This window comes from Carcharodon carcharias, chromosome 3 (assembly GCF_017639515.1).
Source record: "Carcharodon carcharias isolate sCarCar2 chromosome 3, sCarCar2.pri, whole genome shotgun sequence".
Lineage (NCBI taxonomy): Eukaryota > Metazoa > Chordata > Chondrichthyes > Lamniformes > Lamnidae > Carcharodon > Carcharodon carcharias.
In genome coordinates this window covers 7,463,955-7,483,066 of record NC_054469.1, presented here as the reverse complement: position 1 = coordinate 7,483,066, position 19,112 = coordinate 7,463,955, and the positions used below count along the sequence as shown (strand labels likewise).

The window sequence follows — 19,112 nt, the reverse complement described above, 5'->3', positions numbered from 1 at the left end:
GTAGTTTACCACCATCTTCTCAATGGCAGTTAGGGATGGGTAACAAATACTGACCTTGCCAGCAACATCCACATCCCAAGAAAGAATAATAATTTAAATTTACCATTGCTAAATCCCCCACCACCACCATCTAAGGTGTCACCATTGATCAGAAACTTAACTGGACCAGTCACATTAGTCCTGTGGCTACAAGAGTGTGAGTGTAACTTGTTTCCTGACTTTGCAAAACCTTTCCACCACCTACAAGGCACAAGTTAGGAGTTTGATGGATACATGCAGCTCCAATGACAGTGCAGAAGCTCAAGGCCGAAACAGTCTGCTTAATCAGCACCCATCCATCAGCTTAAACCTTCACTCCCTCCATCACTTGTGTATAGTGACAGCAGTGTGTACCATATACAGGACGCATTGCAGCAACTTGTCAAGCTTCCTTCAACAGCACCTTCCAAACCCGTGACCTCTACCACCTAGAAAGACAAGTGCAGCAAATGCATGGGAACGCCACCACCTGCAAGTTCCCTTCGAAGTCGCACACCATCCTGACTTCCTTCACTGTTGCTGAGTCAAAATCCTAGAACCCCCTTCCTAACAGCGCTGTGGGTGTACCTACACTACATGGACTGCAGCGGTTCAAGAAGGCACTTCACCACCACCACCACCCTCTCAAGGGTCAATTGGTGATGGGCAATAAATGTTGGTCCTGTCAACCATGCCCACATCCCATGAGTAAATATTTAACAGTAAAATGAGTGGCAGTCTTGGTGAGGTGTCTGACTTGAGGCCTTCATGTCTTCAGTACTCATACTATTTTTCAAAACTTGGTCCAGAGCTCCTTGTAGAACCAAAGAAGCTTGGAAAGTTCATGGCACAGAAAGAGGCCACTTGGCCCAGTGTGTCTCTACACCAGTCATGCTTCCTTAACTTAAAGTCTCATGGTTTGGGGCAGTCTGAATTGACTTTAGCTTATTGTTGTTGCCTGTGTTGTAATGGATGTAGATATGAAAATAAGTTTTTGTGGGATGTTCGAGCATGAAATGCTTTCCCACATGGAGGAATTGGGCAGAAAGCACTGAATCCTCTTAAGAGAAAGTAAGGTAAGTCGTGAAAACACAGTAAGAGCAGAGCAGGAGAACTAGTTTTGTGTGTTTGTGCTCTTTGCCAGAGCAAAACTCTTGAACAAGTTACCTCCTCCCATGCCATAGATCACAATGAATCTGCTCGTTGCGCTTTTGGCGACTTAGTTCTGGTTACAAGCACCCAAAGATTCAGAGCACAAAAATATTTATTTCAAGGTTACTAACTAGATTTGTATCCAGTTGTTGAATGGTTTATTCAGTTTATAGAAACTATGTTCTCAATGCAGTTAGAGCCTGGTGCAATAGAATTTGTCATCTTAATCCACTTGCCTGACTGAACTATACTGAATACTGATTGAAGAGGTGGTTCAGACACTGTGCTGTCCTTGTGTTAGGAACTAGAGTTAGTTTTAAGTAAGGTGTGTGTGTGTCTGTGTGTGTGTGTGTGTCTGTGTGTGTGTGTGTGTGTGTGTGTGTGTGTGTGTGTGTGTGTGTGTATATAATGGTCCAAGGTGAAGGGAGCAGTTTAAGTCTCTCTCTAGCCGGACATACTAGCAGATTGCTGAGGAAAATAAGTCTAAGAACCTTATGTGAGCTGCTCTAAAGACAAAGTAGCAGTGAATGTTGAGTGAGGTCTGCATCTCAAGGGAGGTACCAAGTTGTCAGGAGTCTACTGGGAGTGGGAACCACAAGGACCAGGTCCTCAGGAAAAGGAGAAAGATCCCAAGTCCTTTTAAGTTAAGGACAAGGACAGGAATCTGGAACAAGATCCTGTTCAGTAAAGTTAAAGTAAGGAGCAGAGGAAAAGGCCCCAAATTAAAGAGAAAGCTGCAGGGAGCAGAATCAAGGCAAAGTGGACCTGTGAGAAGCCAGAAGATCCGATGAGACAGCCAAAGTTTGGTCACTCTTTACTGCAGGCCTGTGAAGCAGTGGTGTTCCTTTTGGCATGGCTGAGTATCTGAGAGAGTGTGTGGTAGGCAAAGCTTGAAAGCATGTGATGATCCGGGGAGAGGAACATCACAAGGAGAGGTGGAAACCCTGGAGGTGATTCTTGTTGAAGGCATTCAAGTGAAAGCATAGCTTGGGAGAGAAAGTTCCAAGGCGAGTACTTTCATTCTTAAACCATCAGTGATGAATTCTGCGCATAATCTGTGCTTGCCAATTTTCCTAATCATTTCTTTCTCCTCTGCAGAGTGGGAACAGTTTCCATGTCTTTGACCAAGGACGTTTCGCAAAGGAAGTGCTCCCAAAATACTTCAAGCACAATAATATGGCCAGCTTTGTCCGGCAGCTCAACATGTGTAAGTGGTGACAGCTGGTAAATCCTGTGCTGCTGCTTTTTAAACATAGAGTATGTGCCCAGCAGAGTGACATCCACCTGGGAGGTGGTGATTATTAGTTATAAACATAAACAGAAGAAACCTAGAATGAATTGTATCCAGCTATTAACTAGAGATGATAGCTGCTACTGGTGCTTTTGTCATTTCTCATCAATGTACCCAATCTCGTACCATATGGAACATGTTTGCCTTCTGTAACAGAGAAGTTTACTGGTGACTATACAAAACCTGCTCTTAACTGTAGAACCAACCTTTTTTCTTTTTAAGAATGCTTCCTGTTAATTTGTCACATTTAGCAAATATTTTTGTTGGTTTTTCCTTCCTCTGTTTTCCCCCTCATCCCTTTTAAGCAGTTGAATACATTCAGATGGAAGGTGGATGTGGCTGAGGACGGGGATGTTCTTGACCCAGAGAGTGGTGAGTGTGTGGAACTTGCCAGCATTATGAGCAATTGAGGCGTATGGCATAAACACCAGCATAGACCATTTGGACCAAATGGCCTACTTCTGTGCTGCACATTTGATGTCGGTCTCCTCTACCATCTTCCCCAAGTTGCACACGTTCTTTACCACCTGAAACCACCTGGGTGAGCTGTTCCCACAGCTTAATGTCCCAAGTCTTTACAAGAGCAGTCTAGCACTATTCTATGCCTACGCTTGTCTGTGTGAGCAGGTGCTGGTCTCCACTCTGGGTTCCCACGACCTACCATTGAGAGCAGCTTCTTGGCTACGTTAAGGGTTAACTTTGCATTTCACCATAGCTTTACTGCTCCATTGATATACCCCCTGACCCTCCCATGCCTCCACTATATTTTGGACACTACACCATCATTCCCCCCATTTAATTAATGTCACTGGACAAGTAACCCAGAAGCCTGGGCTAATGCCCTGGGGAAATGGGTTCAAATCCCACTGTGGCAGCTGGTGGAATTGAAATTCATTTAACAAATTCATTGAAATCTGGAATTGAAAGCTATTCTCAGTTATGGTGACCATGAAACTATCATGATTGTCATTAAAACTCACCTGGTTGACTAATGTCCTTTAGGGAAGGAAATCTGCCATCCTTGCCTGGCCTACATGTCACTCCAGACCCACAGCAGTGTGGTTGACTCTTAACTGTTCTCAAGAGAAGTTAGGGATGGGCAACAGATGTTGGCCTTGCCAGTGATGCCCACATCCTACAAACTAAAAAAAAAAATTATCACTCAGTCTCCTGTAAAAATTGAAATGAGGGAAGCTGGCCCTGAAAAGGATATCTACCCTACTGTTATATCCTATTTTTAAAATAGTTTAAGAAGGTGTATGTACTTTCTGATGTGGTGCTAAACCATACAGACCCACAGGGTCCCAGTTCAGCCCCAGTCTGTACTGATTCAAGTCACCTGCCATTGTTTAATCTCGCGGTTCAGATGCACAGGAGTGGGTGCTGGAGGGTTGCCAGTGTACAACAGCGTAGGATGAACTTTTTGAGGAACAAAGCAGCGTGTCAACTTGTGCATGCTTGAGAAAATCTTTAGAGACAACCTACTTGGTGGGGTGGCGAGGGGTCATTGCTCTTCCTTGAGAGACTGTGCAGCGTGTCTGGAACTCATTCATGGCTGCAGAAGAGTCTCGCTCTGCACTGATTTCATCTGATTAATTAGTGATGGATATGAGTCACATCTCTTTAAAACCACACACTTCCCCACCACAGCTAAAAATCAGCTTTCACTTCCATTTGTTTTGAGGGATTGGTTGAATTTTTCCATTTGTGCTCTTGCTACTAGCCTCTTCACTACCTGGAAACTGAAAGGGCAGGAAATTGTGGCCTAGCAGACACACGGAATGTAGAAATAGGGGGTACAATCTGAGAATAAGGGGTTTCCCATTTAAGACTGAGATGAAGAGGAATCTTATCTCTGAGGGCCTTTCATCTTTGGAAATCTCTCCCCTGAAAGCAGTGGAGGCTGGATCATTGAATATATTCAAATCTGAGTTAGACAGATTTTTGATTGACAAGGGAGTCGAGAGTTATGGGAGATAGGCAGGTAAGTGGAGTTCAGACCACAATCAGATCAGCCATGATCTTATTTAATGTTGGAGAAGGCTTGATGGGCTGAATGGCCTACTTCTCCTATTTGCTATGTTTTGTTCTTATGTAAATCTAGATTCTGTATATAAACTGCACATACTGGGTTTCACTAATCATAAAAATGAACGTGACCTTGTTATCCTTGTGTTTCGGTGGGGATGGGGGGAGACAAATGAAATTCAACTTGAGGACAAATGAGTTTTTCCTCCTTGCCTTTGCAGATGGCTTTCGTAAAGTTGTAAACATTGAGCAAGGTGGGCTTGTGAAACCAGAGAAGGACGATACAGAGTTTCAGCACATATACTTTATCCGGGGTCAGGAACATTTACTGGAAAATATCAAGAGAAAGGTAACCAGTGTAAGTGTGAAATAAGCTAAATGCTGTTTTATCTTCCTTTTTCTGTATTGCTGCAAAATCTTGAGAATTGTTAGATTTAAATACAAATAACTGCCTTGTGTACATGCAAAAATAAACAATATTATCAGTCACTGTGTATTTCAACAATGTATCCTGTTCAATCTTTCCTCTTTCCTCTTCCCCACTCTGACCCCCTCTAACTCAGTCCAGCCTGCCTTTGCATGCTGTTATGACGTGGCAGATGATATGTGTCAGACTGACCAAATCCACAAGGGGAACTCGGCCATGCTATCTCAACGGTTTTGCAATTCATATTTATTACGAGAAGATGTGTGCACTGATTTCAGAAGTAATGAGTCCACCAAGGTCTTTAGAGATTTTTAAAAATTAACTTAAATTATTTATTCATAAAATAAAATATTTCAAGCACATACATAAGACGACAATTACTTAATGCTATAACAAATCCTAAAATTCCTAATTAACTTGACTCCCAGTTACGCACCCCTTTTAAGGCAACAGTCCAAAATAGATTTTTTAAAAACCCAGCAAGTTAACACAGTGGAATTCCAAATGGCATTCTCCAACTTAAGTCTGTTGTGTCCAGTAACTAATGTACAAATGGATGGAGGCTCCTTCAAGGCTGTTTCGCACACTCCTGTTATATCTTACATGGCCCCCAACATAGCCTTTCATTCCCCTTTCTCTCTCTTTCACACCTTACATACTAAGGCAGCACCCATGTTTACTTACTAGTATTTCAAGTACATTTCTACACCTAGATTCTTTTGATCATTTCAAAGTTACAGTCTACCTGAATCCATATGTAGTTAAATCACACAGACACAGCTATCTACACTCACACCCATAAATCTACTTTACAACAAACCAGAAAAATATTAGGAAAATTATTATACTTTCATAACCATGCTCACTATTGTGTGGATGGGACAGTTCAGCCCCTAGTGAGTTGGTTTCTCCAGAAGGTAGCTCAATAAGAATGATTTTATTACATGTATCTAGTGCTGTCATTATGGGATCCCTTCTACTCCCCATAAATTGCATCACACAGTCTGGTTTGGGTGTATGTCTTTATTACACATTTTTTAATTGGCCTTCATTCCTCCTCAGACACTGTTAACATGTGCGAGAGCGCTCTTTTTAAATCTTTGAAAAAATGCAAAAACACAGCAAAGGAGGCAGATTCCTTCACTCAGCGTCCCTTATTTTACCCTTTTTAAAAGGATATTTTGTCAGCCCCACCAAGATCAGCTTGTGCACACAACCACTAAATGTTAGCCTTTGCTTTCTCTCCTCTCCCAAAAAAAACCCACATGTTCCTTGTTGGGGTTGTCCACTAACCAACTCTGTCTCATATAAAAGTAGTTGTTCTTCAGCACCTGATTGTAACATTGAAGCTATCACTGCCTAACCTTTTGCCCTCACCTAGTGTGTGCAGGGAGGGAATTCACGTGTTACTGGACAGCATCAAGGGCGGTTGTCCTGGTTCATGGCCACTAGGTAGGGAAGGCTAATGTGAATGGCAACAACTGAGATTACCATGCAAGGCTTACTTCAGACTGACTCGATGGTACTTTGGATCATAGTTTTCTTTTCTGCATTATGTCAGATCTGTTGTCAATGTAATGTTTGGTTTAAAACTTGTAGATGTCAACTGTAAAGCCAGAAGAGATAAAAGTCCGGTCAGATGATGTCAGTAAAATTCTAACTGATGTTCAAATCATGAAAGGGAAGCAGGAGAACCTGGACTCCAAACTACTTACCATGAAGCAGTAAGTACCTAAACTTGGAATGTCACTTTTGTGTGTGTGTGTATAGGAGTTACCGTGATGCACCATTGCTGTGCTCAGCCTCACTGTGGACACTTCCCAATACTTGGTTGTGTTTTTGAGGAGCGAATATGCACAGTTTTGGATCAAGCCTCCATCTGCAGTAGGAAATGCAACTCTTGTCCATGTCTTTGAGGAAATTCAATGACAAACATTTCAAGAATCTTCTCATTAACTTGAGCAGTACATCTGGAACCTGCTGTTCCGCCCAGCAATCTCCATCCTGTTTGTTGCCCATTCATAGGCAATGTATTACAGGTGGATTATATTGTAACAAGGAATTAGATTTATCTGTGTGTTTGGAGATAAAGCTATGCAGTTAATCACACAAAATGGCTAATTAAACATGAAACATTGATTTGGCATCAGCAAATTGTCTTGCATTCATTCTTGGCCAGTTAGTTACAATCACCCCACCATTGAATTAGACATGACATTAGGAGGGTCTGACCAGAAGATTTAGGTTTAAGGAGCCTCTTGAAGGAGAAAAGGGAGGGGAAGAGTTGGAGGCAAAGGCTTAAGGGGAAATCTTCTGTGTACACATGTAAGTGCCTTTCATTGTCAGCCGACGATTTATCATTTTAGATGCAATCTAATAATACCTGAGAGTGATTTCCAGATACTGCTTATACTTGAATTTGCATGTTCTTTTCAGTTTCTCTCTCTCTCTCTCATCGACGAAGCCTCTTCCATTTTTTTTTATATAAATTAAGAACGGAAAATGTTGGAAAAACTCAGCAGGTCTGGCAGCATCAATGGAGGGAAAAACAGAGTTAACATTTCAAGTCTTTGACTCTTCAGATGCTAGAAATCTGAAATATTTTGCTTTTTACCTCTTCACCTTTTATTTGGTTCTATAGGGAAGCTGGTGCTGTCAGCCTGCTACTGATTGTGGTGCATTTGTAACTGGAACAGATATGTGGCTGGATTGGGATTACCCATTACGTAGCTGCCGTCTCTGCTAACAGAGCAGTGATTCCCAAACACTGTATATCAAATTTATTCGGCTCTTTCTTCCATGGTCTCCCACTGCGGCTTGAGTCAGTGATTGTGAATGCAGTTTTGCTATTTACCATTGGATTTTCAATTAGAAACTATCTGCACTGCCCTCAACACAATTGTGCTGTCTTTGCATCCTCTAGTGTTCCACTTGATCTCTCAACATAGAAACTAGGAGCAGGAGTAGGCCATTCAGCCCTTCGAGCCTGCTCCGCCATTCATTATGATCGTGGCTGATCATCCAACTGAATAGCCTGCTCCCGCTTTCCCCCCATACCCTTTGATCCTTTTCGCCCCAAGAGATATATCTAACTAATTGAAAACATACAATGTTTTGGTCTCAATTACTTTCTGTGGTAACAAATTCCACAGGCTCACCACTCTCTGGGTGAAGAAATTTCTCCTTATCTCAGTCCTAAATGGTCTACCCCGTATCCTCAGACTGTGACCCCTGGTTCTGGGCTCCCCCACAATCAGGAACATTCTTCCTGCATCTACCCTGTCTAGTCTTGTTAGAATTTTATAGGTTTCTATGAGATCCCCCCTCATTCGTCTGAACTCCAGCAAATATAATCCTAATCGACTCAATCTCTCCTTATATGTCAGTCCTGCCATCCCAGGAATCAGTCTGGTAAACCTTTGCTGCACTCCCTCTATAGCAAGTACATCCTTCCTCAGATAAGGAGACCAAAACTGCACACAATATTCTAGGTGTGGTCTCACCAAGGCCCTGTACAATTGCAGCAAGATATCCCTGTTCCTGTACTCGAATCCTCTGGCTATACCATTTGCCTTCTTTACCGCCTGCTGCACCTGCATGCTTACCTTGAGTGACTGGTATACAAGGACACCCAGTTCTTGTTGCACATTGTCCCCTCTCAATTTATAGCCATTCAGATAATCTGCCTTCCTGTTTTTGTTACCAAGATGGATAACCTCACATTTATCCACATTATACTGCATCTGCCATGCATTTGCCCACTCTCTCAGCTTGTCCAAATCACAATGAAGCATCTCTGCATCCACCTCTCAGCTCACCCTCCCACCCAGCTTTGTGTCATCTGCAAATTTGGAGATATTACATTTAATTCCCCCATCATCATCGCATTCCTCCCTTTGATCTAGTCTATTGATGCACCACCCTCTAATCATGTTTGCTATGTACGTTGTGCTATCTTTTGATTCCCCATGTGCGGCACCATAGAATTAGAGAGATACCATGTTGCTCCCCTAGCCTCCGGCCTTTGCAGTTGATCCTAGCTGTTGTGAAATCCAATGTATGTGTCATATCCTCCACTGTCTTGTGCTGTGGTATTTGCACCTGTTCCTCTAAAACTCTTGCTCCAGCTGCCATGAGGAGCATGTGTAGAGAAACGTACAATCGCTTTTCCAGCAATGTTGTATGTCTTCCTGGGTAAACTTTACCAGAGCCTGCAGATCAATGATTGATTGAAGGGGAACTGGACAGTGACAACAAGCACACTGACCAGTGCAGAGTTCACACTGTTGTTTTCTAATAAGCTGTGGCAGTGCACATCATTTATCCTGATCTAAAGAAATCTATAATTTGATAGAAAGGAACCGTCCAACTTGGCATTTATAAGGGAGCAAGGAGAGGGAAATAAATGCTGTACATATTTATGAAAACCTTGCTCAATTGTTCAGGAAATGGGCTGAGGGGCTGATATGCCGTCAAGATAACCTGAGGCCCAATCTCCTGTTGTTTTATTTTGTTAGTGTGGGTATTGGCAATTTGGAGCACAGTAGGAATTGAACTGGTAAGTCTTTCTCTTTAATTTCTCTTTAATTTTTGTAAGTTCAGTAGTCTAGTTAAAAGGTTGGTAAGGTAGCTAACTCGGCTGACTGTGTGACAGTTAACTGTCAATCACCTGAAGCCTGATTAGGGCCTGAATAGGTGTTGATTACTATTTGAAGCTTAACTTGTGAAAGTCATCTCAGCTCACCTCAGCCCTATTTAAGAAAGGGACTATTTAGAAACACACCACAGTGTGCTTGCACACGAACAGGGGAGAGACCTCATCGAGAGTGAGACACAGCCAGAGCGAGAGTGGGTATTGGCAATTTGGTACACAGTGGGAATTTGGTGCATAGGGGAAGAGGTGCTATTTGCATTGTTTCTTTGCTATCCAACTTCTTAAACCTTCAGAGAGTAGTCTTTTCCTGCTGCAGCAGTAGAGGCTACAAGGAAAAGGAATGGTAAGTAGTGGGTAAGGTCGGGTAAGTATTTACTACTTTTATCACTTATACTTTAAGGTATTTTTGTGGTTTATAGTTTGTATATTCTGTAGTAACAAGGATCAGGAAAGAAGGGTCCTAGAGTAATTGATTTAAAAGGTTTAATTTAAAGGGATAAGTCATGGAAGGAGAGCTCAAAGCCATGGTGTGCTCCGTGTGGGAAGCTGGCATGCCGGAAGTGTGTCCAGCTGCAGCTCCTGGAAGCTCGGGTTTCAGAGCTGGAACGGCAGCTGGGGACACTGTGGAGCATCTGCGAGTCTGAGAGCATTGTGGATAGCACGTTTAGAGAGGTGGTCACACCGCAGCTGAAGGGGCTTGAGGAAGGAAGAGAACGGGTGACCGCCAGGCAGTTCAAGAGAAACAGGCAGGTAGTTCAGGATTCCCCTGGGGTCCTGCTCGCAAATCGGTATTCCATTTTGGAGGCTGATGAGGACGCTGGTACCTCCAGGGAGTGCAGACAGAGCCAAGCATCTGGCACTCACACAGGAGGGGAAGAAGAGCGATAGTAATATGGGATTCTATAGTTAGGGGAACAGATAGACGCTACTGTGGCCGTCACCATGACTCCAGGATGGTGTGTTGCCCCCCCCTGGATCCAGGGTCTGGGATGTCACTGAACGGCTGCAGGGCATGCTGAAGGGGGAGGATGATAAGACAGAGGTCATGGTATATGTTGGTACCAATGACATAGGTAGAAAGAGGGATGAGGTCTTGCATCAAGAATTCAGGGAGTTAGGCAGAAGACTAAAAAGCAAGACCTCTCGAGTTGTAATCTCTGGATTACTCCCAGTGCCATGTGCTAGTGAGCTCAGAAATAGGAGAATAGTGCAAATGAATACGTGGCTTAAGAGTTGGTGCAGGAGGGAGTGTTTTAGATTCCTGGATCACTGGGGCCGTGTCTGGGGAAGGTGGGACCTGTACAAGCGGGACGGTCTACATCTGAACCAGAGCAGGACTCTTTGCAGGCGGGTTTGCTAGTGCTGTTGGGAGGAGTTTAAACTAATTCGGCGGGGGAGGGAACACAATGTTAGAATAGGGGCACATAATACAGTGAAACAATCAAGTCAGGGAGTACAGCTGCATTAAGTTTCAAGGAAGTAAGGCCAGGCTGGATGGCCTCTACGTTAATGCCAGGAGTATTACAGGTAAAATGGATGAGTTAAGGGTGAGGCTTGACACATGGAATTGTGATATAGTAGCCATCACTGAGATGTGGTTGAGAGAGGGGCAGGATTGGCAGCTCAATATTCCGGGATATAGAACCTTCAGGTGAGATGGGAGGGGAAAAGAGGAGGAGGCATTGCATTATTAGTTAAGGAGTCAGTTACAGCCGTAAGGAGAGATGATATCTTGGAGGGGACATCAAATGAAGCTTTGTGGGTAGAGCTTAGGAATAAAAAAGGGACAGCCACATTGTTAGGTGTTTATTATGGACCCCCAGATAGCCAGCGGGAAATTGAGGAGCAAATAATGTGCACAATTTGTGGAGGTGTGTAAAAACAATAACAATAGGGTAATTATATTGGTTGATTTTAACCTTCCCAACATTAACTGGGATAGACATATTGTTAAGGGCTTGGATAGAGTGGATTTCTTGAAATGTGTACAGGAGAGCTTTTCAGGTCACCATGTAGAGGGTCCAACAAGGGACGGTGCAGTGCTGGACCTAATTCTGGGGAATGAAGCGGACAGGTGGCTGAGGTGGTGGTGGGGGAGCATTTTAGTGATAGCAACCACAACATGGTACATTTTAAGTTTGTTATGGACAAAGAAATCGACAAGTTGCAAAAAATGTTTGGATTGGGGGAGAGTGGATTTTAGTAAAATAAGGCAGGATCTGGCCAAGGTAGACTGGGAACAGCAATTTGTGGGGAAATCTCGAGAGGTGCAGTTGGTGGGGGGGGGTGGGGGCGGGCGCGTTCAAAAAGGATATGGGGAGGGTACAGGCTCAACATGTTCCCTCTAGGGTGATAGGAAGGGGTAACAAGCCCAGAGAACCATGGATGACCAGAGATATTCAGGTTATGATGAGAAGGAAAAGAAAGGCTTTTAGTAGGTACAAGGGAAGCAAATCAGGAGAGGCATTAGTGGAGCATAAGAAGGCAATTAGGAGAGCAAAGTGGGGATATGAGAAAGCTCTGGCTGGTAAAAGTAGGGAAAATTCTAAGATATTCTATAAGTATATAAATGGGAAGAGGATAATCAAGGAAAGAGTAGGGCCTATAAGGGACCAAGGGGGCAATCAATGGGTGGAGCCTGAGGACATCGGTAGAGTGTTGAATGAATGCTTCATATCCGTCTTCACCCAAGAGAATGAGGATGAAGGTATGGAACTCGGGGGGAGAGAGACTGCGAGGTTCTTATGCAAATTGATATAGGGAGTGACATGGTATTGGAGGTGTTGGCAGGCTTAAAAGTGGACAAATCTCCAGGTCTGGATGATTTGTGTCCCGGACTGCTGAGCAAGGCAAGGGAGGAGATCACAGGGGCTCTGACCCAAATTTTTAATTCCTCTCTGGCCACGCAGGAGGTGCCAGAGGACTGGAGAACAGCTAATGTGATTCCGCTATTTAAGAAGGGTTGTAGAGATAAGCCAGGGAACTACAGGCCAGTGAGTCTCACATCAGTGGTAGGGAAACTATTGGAGAAAATTCTGAAGGAGAGAATCTATCTCCACTTGGAGAGGCAAAGTTTGATCGGAATAGTCAGCATGGCTTTGTCACATTTGATTGAATTTTTTTGAGGAGGTGACCAGGTGTGTAGATGAGGGTAGTGCAGTTGATGTAGTTTATATGGATTTCAGCAAAGCCTTTGACAAGGTCCCACATGGGAGACTTATAAGGAAGGCTTATAAAGAAGGCAAATGCACATGGGATACAGGGTAATTTGATAAGGTGGATTCAAAATTGGCTTAGTTGTAGGAGACAGAGGGTGATGACAGAAGGATGCTTTAGTGACTGGAAGCCAGTGGTGTACCACAGGATCTGTGCTGGGTTCCCTATTATTCATCATTTATACAAACGACATAGATGACTATGTGGGGGGTAGGATTAGTAAGTTTGCGGATGACACAAGGATGCTGGATGGTTAACAGTGAGGTTGAGTGTCTTGGGCTACAGGATGGTCAAATGGGCAGAGAAGTGGCAGATGGAATTTAACCCTGAAAAGTGTGAGGTGATACACTTTGGAAGGAGTAATTTGACAAGGAAGTATTCAATGAATGGCATGACACTAGGAAGTTCTGAGGAACAAAGGGACCTTGGCCTGTGTGCCCATAGATCTCTGAAGGTGGAGGGGCATGTTAGTGGGGTGGTGAAAAAGGCATATGCGACACTTGCCTTTATCAATTGAGGCATAGATTACAAAAGAAGGGAGGTCATGTTGGAGTTGTATAGAACCTTGGTGAGGCCACAGCTGGAGTACTGTGTGCAGTTCTGGTCGCCACATTATAGGAAGGATGTGATTGCACTGGAGGGGGTGCAGAGGAGATCCACCAGGATGTTGCCTGGGATGAAACATTTAAGTTATGAAGAGAGGTTGGATAGACTTGGGTTGTTTTCGTTGGAGCAGAGAAGACTTTGAGGGGCGACCTGATCGAGGTGTACAAGATTATGAGGGGCATGGACAGGGTGGAAAGGGAACAGCTGCTCTCCTTAGTTGAAGGGTCAGTCACAAGGGGCATAAGTTCAAGGTGAGGGGCAGGAGGTTTAGGGGGGATGTGAGGAAAAACAGTCTGAAATGCACTGCCTGGGAGGGTGGTGGAGGCAGGTTGCCTCACATCCTTTAAAAAGTACCTGGATGAGCACTTGGCACGTCATAACATTCAAGGCTATGGGCCAAGTGCTTGTAAAGGGGATTTGGTAGGTAGGTCAGGTGTTTCTCACGTGTTGGTGCAGACTCGATGGGCCGGAGGGCCTCTTCTGCACTGTGAGATTCTATATTTCTGTGATTTTGTGGCATCACACAACCCTGATAAAGAGAAAAGGCAAATGTGCTAGTTTCAGAGTTAAATTTGCAAAATATAGATACATGTGTTTAGGTTGTATGTGTTAAATACTGGATGTGAGGTTTGAGTATCAGCGGTAATTGTAAGAGGTTCAGCTGCCATAAGAGACTAGCATGATAATTGTGCAGTTTAGAACTTCATTTCTAATCTAAATCTGTAACTGGTGACATGGTATTAGGGCACTTCAATCATGGACAGAGTCAACACTGATTCATGAAAGGGAAATAGTATTTCACAAATCTGTTGCGTTTTTTGAGGTTGTAACTAGCCGAATAGGGAAGGAGAAACCAGTAAATGCAATATATTGGGTTTTTTAAGGCACTCAATGCTGCAAGTGAGGCTTTTGTGTAAAATTAGGGCTCATGGGATTTGAGTCTCAGCTATTTACAATCTCTATAAATTACTTAGATGGAGGAACTGAGTGTAATGTATCAAAGTTTGCTAATGGTGCAAAGTTAGATGGGAATGTAAACTAAGGAGATGTAAAGTGGCTGCAGAGGAATACATGTTAAATAAATGGGCAAAAAGGTGGCAGATGGAATGTAACATGTACCCATTTTGGAAAGAAAAATAGAAAAGCAGAATACTTTTAAAAGGTGAAAGATCTTATCTAAAGAAGAATATACTTGCCTTAGAGTAAATGCAGCAAAGGTTCACTAGACTGATTCCTGAGATGAGCGGATTGTCCTAAAGGGAGAAATTGAGTCCAATGGGCCTGAATTCTCTGGAGTTTAGAGGAATGAGAGGTAATCTCATTGAAATTTGCAGAATTCTTAATGGGCTTGATGGGATAGATGTTGGTAAGTCTAGAACCAGGGATCACAGCCCCTGGATAAGGGATCATCCATTTAGGCCTGAAATGAGGACCAACCTCTTCACTCAATTGTGAATCCTTGGAATTCTCTACTCAAGGGTTGTAGATACTTAAGCATAATTAAGATTGATAGATTTTTGTACGCAAGGGGTATTAAGGGGTATGGGTAGGTAGAACAGCATCCATAATCCTATTGAGTGGCAGAGCAGTCTGGAAAGGCCAAATGACTCATTGTTCTGTTCTAAGTAGTGTGGTTTGTGCACAGTCAGTGTCTGACATCTCTCTGATATGTCCATCTTTCTTAAAGCTTTTCCACTTGTGTTGGATTTACTTACATTTTGGTCGTCCATATTGTTTTCCCAGCTTGAGTTCACATACCAAGTCGTCTTTTGGTTTGGGGAGATAAATCTACATCACAGTGTGAATTAAGTTTTTTTCTTCAGGTTCGGGTTAAGGATGAACAAGCTGCCTAGTGTAATGTGGGAGGTGTACAAGCTGACCCAGTGTATTGGGGGTTTGGAGGGTGGGTGGGCGAGCTGACCCAGTATATTGGGGGTTTGGAGGGTGGGTGGGCGAGCTGACTCAGTGTATTGGGGGTTTGGAGGGTGGGTGGACGAGCTGACTCAGTGTATTGGGGATTGGAGGGTGGGTGGGAGCGCTGACCCAGTGTATTGGGGGTTTGGAGGGTGGACGAGCTGACCCAGTGTATTGGAAGTTTGGAGGGTGCATGGGTGAGCTGACCCAGTATATTGGGGGTTTGGAGGGTGGGTGGGCGAGCTGACTCAGTGTATTGGGGGTTTGGAGGGTGGGTGGACGAGCTGACCCAGTGTATTGGGGGTTTGGAGGGTGGGTGGGCGAGCTGACCCAGTGTATTGGGGGTTTGGAGGGTGGGTGGGCGAGCTGACTCAGTGTATTGGGGGTTTGGAGGGTGGGTGGACGAGCTGACCCAGTGTATTGGGGGTTTGGAGGGTGGGTGAGCTGACCCATGTATTGGGGGTTTGGAGAGTGGGTGGACGAGCTGACTCAGTGTATTGGGGGTTTGGAGGGTGGTTGGGAGAGCTGACCCAGTGTATTGGGGGTTTGGAGGGTGGGTGAGCTGACCCAGTGTATTGAAGATTTGGAGAGTGGGTGGACGAACTGACCCAGTGTATTGGTCGTTTGGAGAGTGGGTGGACGAACTGACCCAGTGTATTGGGGGTTTGGAGGGTGGACGAGCTGACCCAGCATATTGGAGGTTTGGAGGGTGGGTGGACGAGCTGACCCAGCGTATTGGGGGTTTGGAGGGTGGACGAGCTGACCCAGCATATTGGAGGTTTGGAGGGTGGGTGGACGAGCTGACCCAGCGTATTGGGGGTTTGGAGGGTGAGTGGACGAGCTGACTCAGCGTATTGGGGATTTGGAGGGTGGGTGGACGAGCTGACCCAGCGTATTGGGGGTTTGGAGGGTGGGTGGACGAGCTGACTCAGCGTATTGGGGGTTTGGAGGGTGGGTGGACGAGCTGACTCAGCGTATTGGGGGTTTGGAGGGTGGGTGGACGAGCTGACTCAGCGTATTGGGGGTTTGGAGGGTGGGTGGACGAGCTGACTCAGCGTATTGGGGGTTTGGAGGGTGGGTGGACGAGCTGACTCAGCGTATCGGGGGTTTGGAGGGTGGGTGGACGAGCTGACAGTGTATTGGGGGTTTGAAGGGTGGGTGGACGAGCTGACTCAGTGTATTGGGGGTTTGGAGGGTGGGTGGACGAGCTGACTCAGCGTATTGGGGGTTTGGAGGGTGGGTGGACGAGCTGACTCAGCGTATTGGGGGTTTGGAGGGTGGGTGGACGAGCTGACTCAGCGTATTGGGGGTTTGGAGGGTGGGTGGACGAGCTGACTCAGCGTATTGGGGGTTTGGAGGGTGGGTGGACGAGCTGACTCAGCGTATTGGGGGTTTGGAGGGTGGGTGGACGAGCTGACTCAGCGTATCGGGGGTTTGGAGGGTGGGTGGACGAGCTGACAGTGTATTGGGGGTTTGAAGGGTGGGTGGACGAGCTGACTCAGTGTATTGGGGGTTTGGAGGGTGGGTGGACGAGCTGACTCAGTGTATTGGGGGTTTGGAGGGTGGGTGGATGAGCTGACTCAGTGTATTGGGGGTTTGGAGGGTGGGTGGACAAGCTGACCCAGCATATTGGAGGTTTGGAGGGTGGACGAGCTGACCCAGCGTATTGGAGGTTTGGAGGGTGGGTGGACAAGCTGACCCAGTGTATTTTGGAGGGGTGGTAGACACTTTGACTGAACTATTTGCGAGGGTAGTCTTGGGCTTGTGGGGTGGGCAGGGTGGGCTGGGGGCATTTGTTGCTGTGGGGTGAGGTGGGCTGGTGTAAAAACTAAGCAAGTCATTTTTTGGGTGGGGTAGGGTGACAGATAAATTGAGCAGGGTTTGTGGGAGGGGTGAATTGCCCTTCTTACTGAATGTTAAAAAAAACTGAAGACCCCTTTGCATCTGGTGTTCTGAGGGTTTAAACTGAGTAACAGATTTTCGTGCTGCTGGTTTCTGCCCCTTGTACTCCCCCGGATACTTGCTGGAAGTTACCATATCATGGGACAGAAGCACAAGCATCCAGTTAGACCAGCCATTCAGACACTCTTGTAGAGCTTTACCACAGAACTATAGGTGTTCATAGCACAGATACAGGGACCATTCAACTTGGTGTGTCTTCTGGTTCTGTGCTCAAATGACACTTAAACTATGCATCTGTCTCCCTTTTTCACCACCCCCACCCCTCCCCAATAACCATGTAGCTTAAACTGCTGTAAATGCAATTTTCCCTTTAATATTCTCTGTGGAGAAGCATTCAATGGTCTGACACCCATTGTGTAAAATACTTTCTCCCAAGTCTGCTCTGTAATTAATGACTTGTGTGAAGAATCTATACAATTTGGGCATGTATCGGACTGTTGGTGTCTGTCTACATTTACCATGCATGTTTCATCCATCCATCATTTTATTTGCTGCTGCTGCTGTCCATCTTTATTACCTTCACCACCATCTCTGAGCAGTAAGTTCCAATGTTGCTGTGTAGTGTTGAGAGTCACTAAACCAGGGAGACTTTCAGCACACTGGGAGGATCAGACTGAGTTTTCTTTCGATCAAAAGTGATTGACAGAAAGTTCTGAAGATCAGTGACCTGCACTTTGTACATCTCCAGAGATGGCTTGCCCCTAAAACTCACCCCTGAGCTCCACTTGGATTGTTAGGCTGGTCAGCTCGTCACAATAACATCACACTTAAACTGTTTCCTATTTCTTTCTGCCCATGTGAATTAGAGTGCTAGCATTTCATGGGAATGATGGGCTGTTCCACACTGGAAGACAGCACGGCTGAATATGATGCTGTTTTCACCCAATCTCCCCACATGCACTTTCCAAATGGGAGCATTGAAATGTAATCAGGAGACACAACCTTGGCACACTTTCTCCCCATCCCTAATCCAGAGCTATTGAGGCCAGTTTTGGAACCCCAGTTTCAGCACTGGTTGAGTTGCCTTTTGATCGGATCCAAGGCTACTATGTGACAATGAAGGTTTGAGTCCAACCTAGTGTTGAGTCAAAACACCAGCCTCCTCCCAGTACTGCAAATGTTACTGTCAATATCCTGAGCTCAATTTTAATTAAATTGCTTCAGTTGCTCAGCAAGTTTAGACAGTGAATGGTTGTGCCGTACTTCCAAGTTCCAAGGCGCTGAGTTGAAATAATTTTATCCAGGACCGAAATGACCCAAGTATCTTGGTTAGTTGCAGCTTGCCACCACATTATATGCAAATAGTGGATCGCCATGGCTGCCTGAACACTGGTTAGGTGTAGGGGTTCCAATTATTATGTGTGCAGGCCATGATGTCTGTTTTGTACAAATCCCTTTGACTGTGTTCATGTTTGGTTTTTTTACAGTGAAAACGAAGCATTATGGCGTGAGGTGGCCAGTCTGCGACAGAAGCACACACAGCAACAGAAAGTCGTGAATAAGGTAAGGGATCAAGAAGGTTATCGAGGCACAAAAGCAATTATTTAATTCAGAGGAGCCCATTGAATTCTTCAGGGTTGTGCACCTTTCTCACTCACCCATGCACAAGGTGTATTATTTCCAAAACAGCTCTGGCTCCAATTATCCTTCCTTTTTATAGCTGAAACGTATTGAATAGGCCTTTCATTCTTTCAATTATATTATTGCCAAGCCCACCCTGTTGATGTGCTTGGTCCAAGGTAATCTTTAGTGGGTAGTTCGTGATCTTTGTCCTGCCACTCTTAATTGGCCACATCGATCTGTGCACGTGGTTTTGTTCCTAGGCTAATGAAGAAAGTATTTGC

General features: G+C 44.9%; 1 protein-coding gene across 9 annotated transcripts in view; it reads left to right on the top strand.

Moving 5' to 3' along the window:
- hsf1 (heat shock transcription factor 1) overlaps window positions 1–19,112 on the top strand; it is a 105,148-nt gene that overhangs the window by 35,787 nt on the left and 50,249 nt on the right. For 6 of the 9 annotated variants that reach the window (XM_041184203.1, XM_041184197.1, XM_041184204.1 and 3 more), the window contains exons 2-5: window positions 2,269–2,377; window positions 4,711–4,847; window positions 6,516–6,640; window positions 18,696–18,771. In XM_041184203.1, the coding sequence (XP_041040137.1) occupies window positions 2,269–2,377; window positions 4,711–4,847; window positions 6,516–6,640; window positions 18,696–18,771 (447 nt within the window). Of the gene's footprint in view, window positions 1–2,268; window positions 2,378–2,766; window positions 2,834–4,710; window positions 4,848–6,515; window positions 6,641–18,695; window positions 18,772–19,112 lie in introns of all 9 variants that reach the window. The other 3 variants (XM_041184200.1, XM_041184198.1, XM_041184199.1) reach the window with 3 other exon arrangements.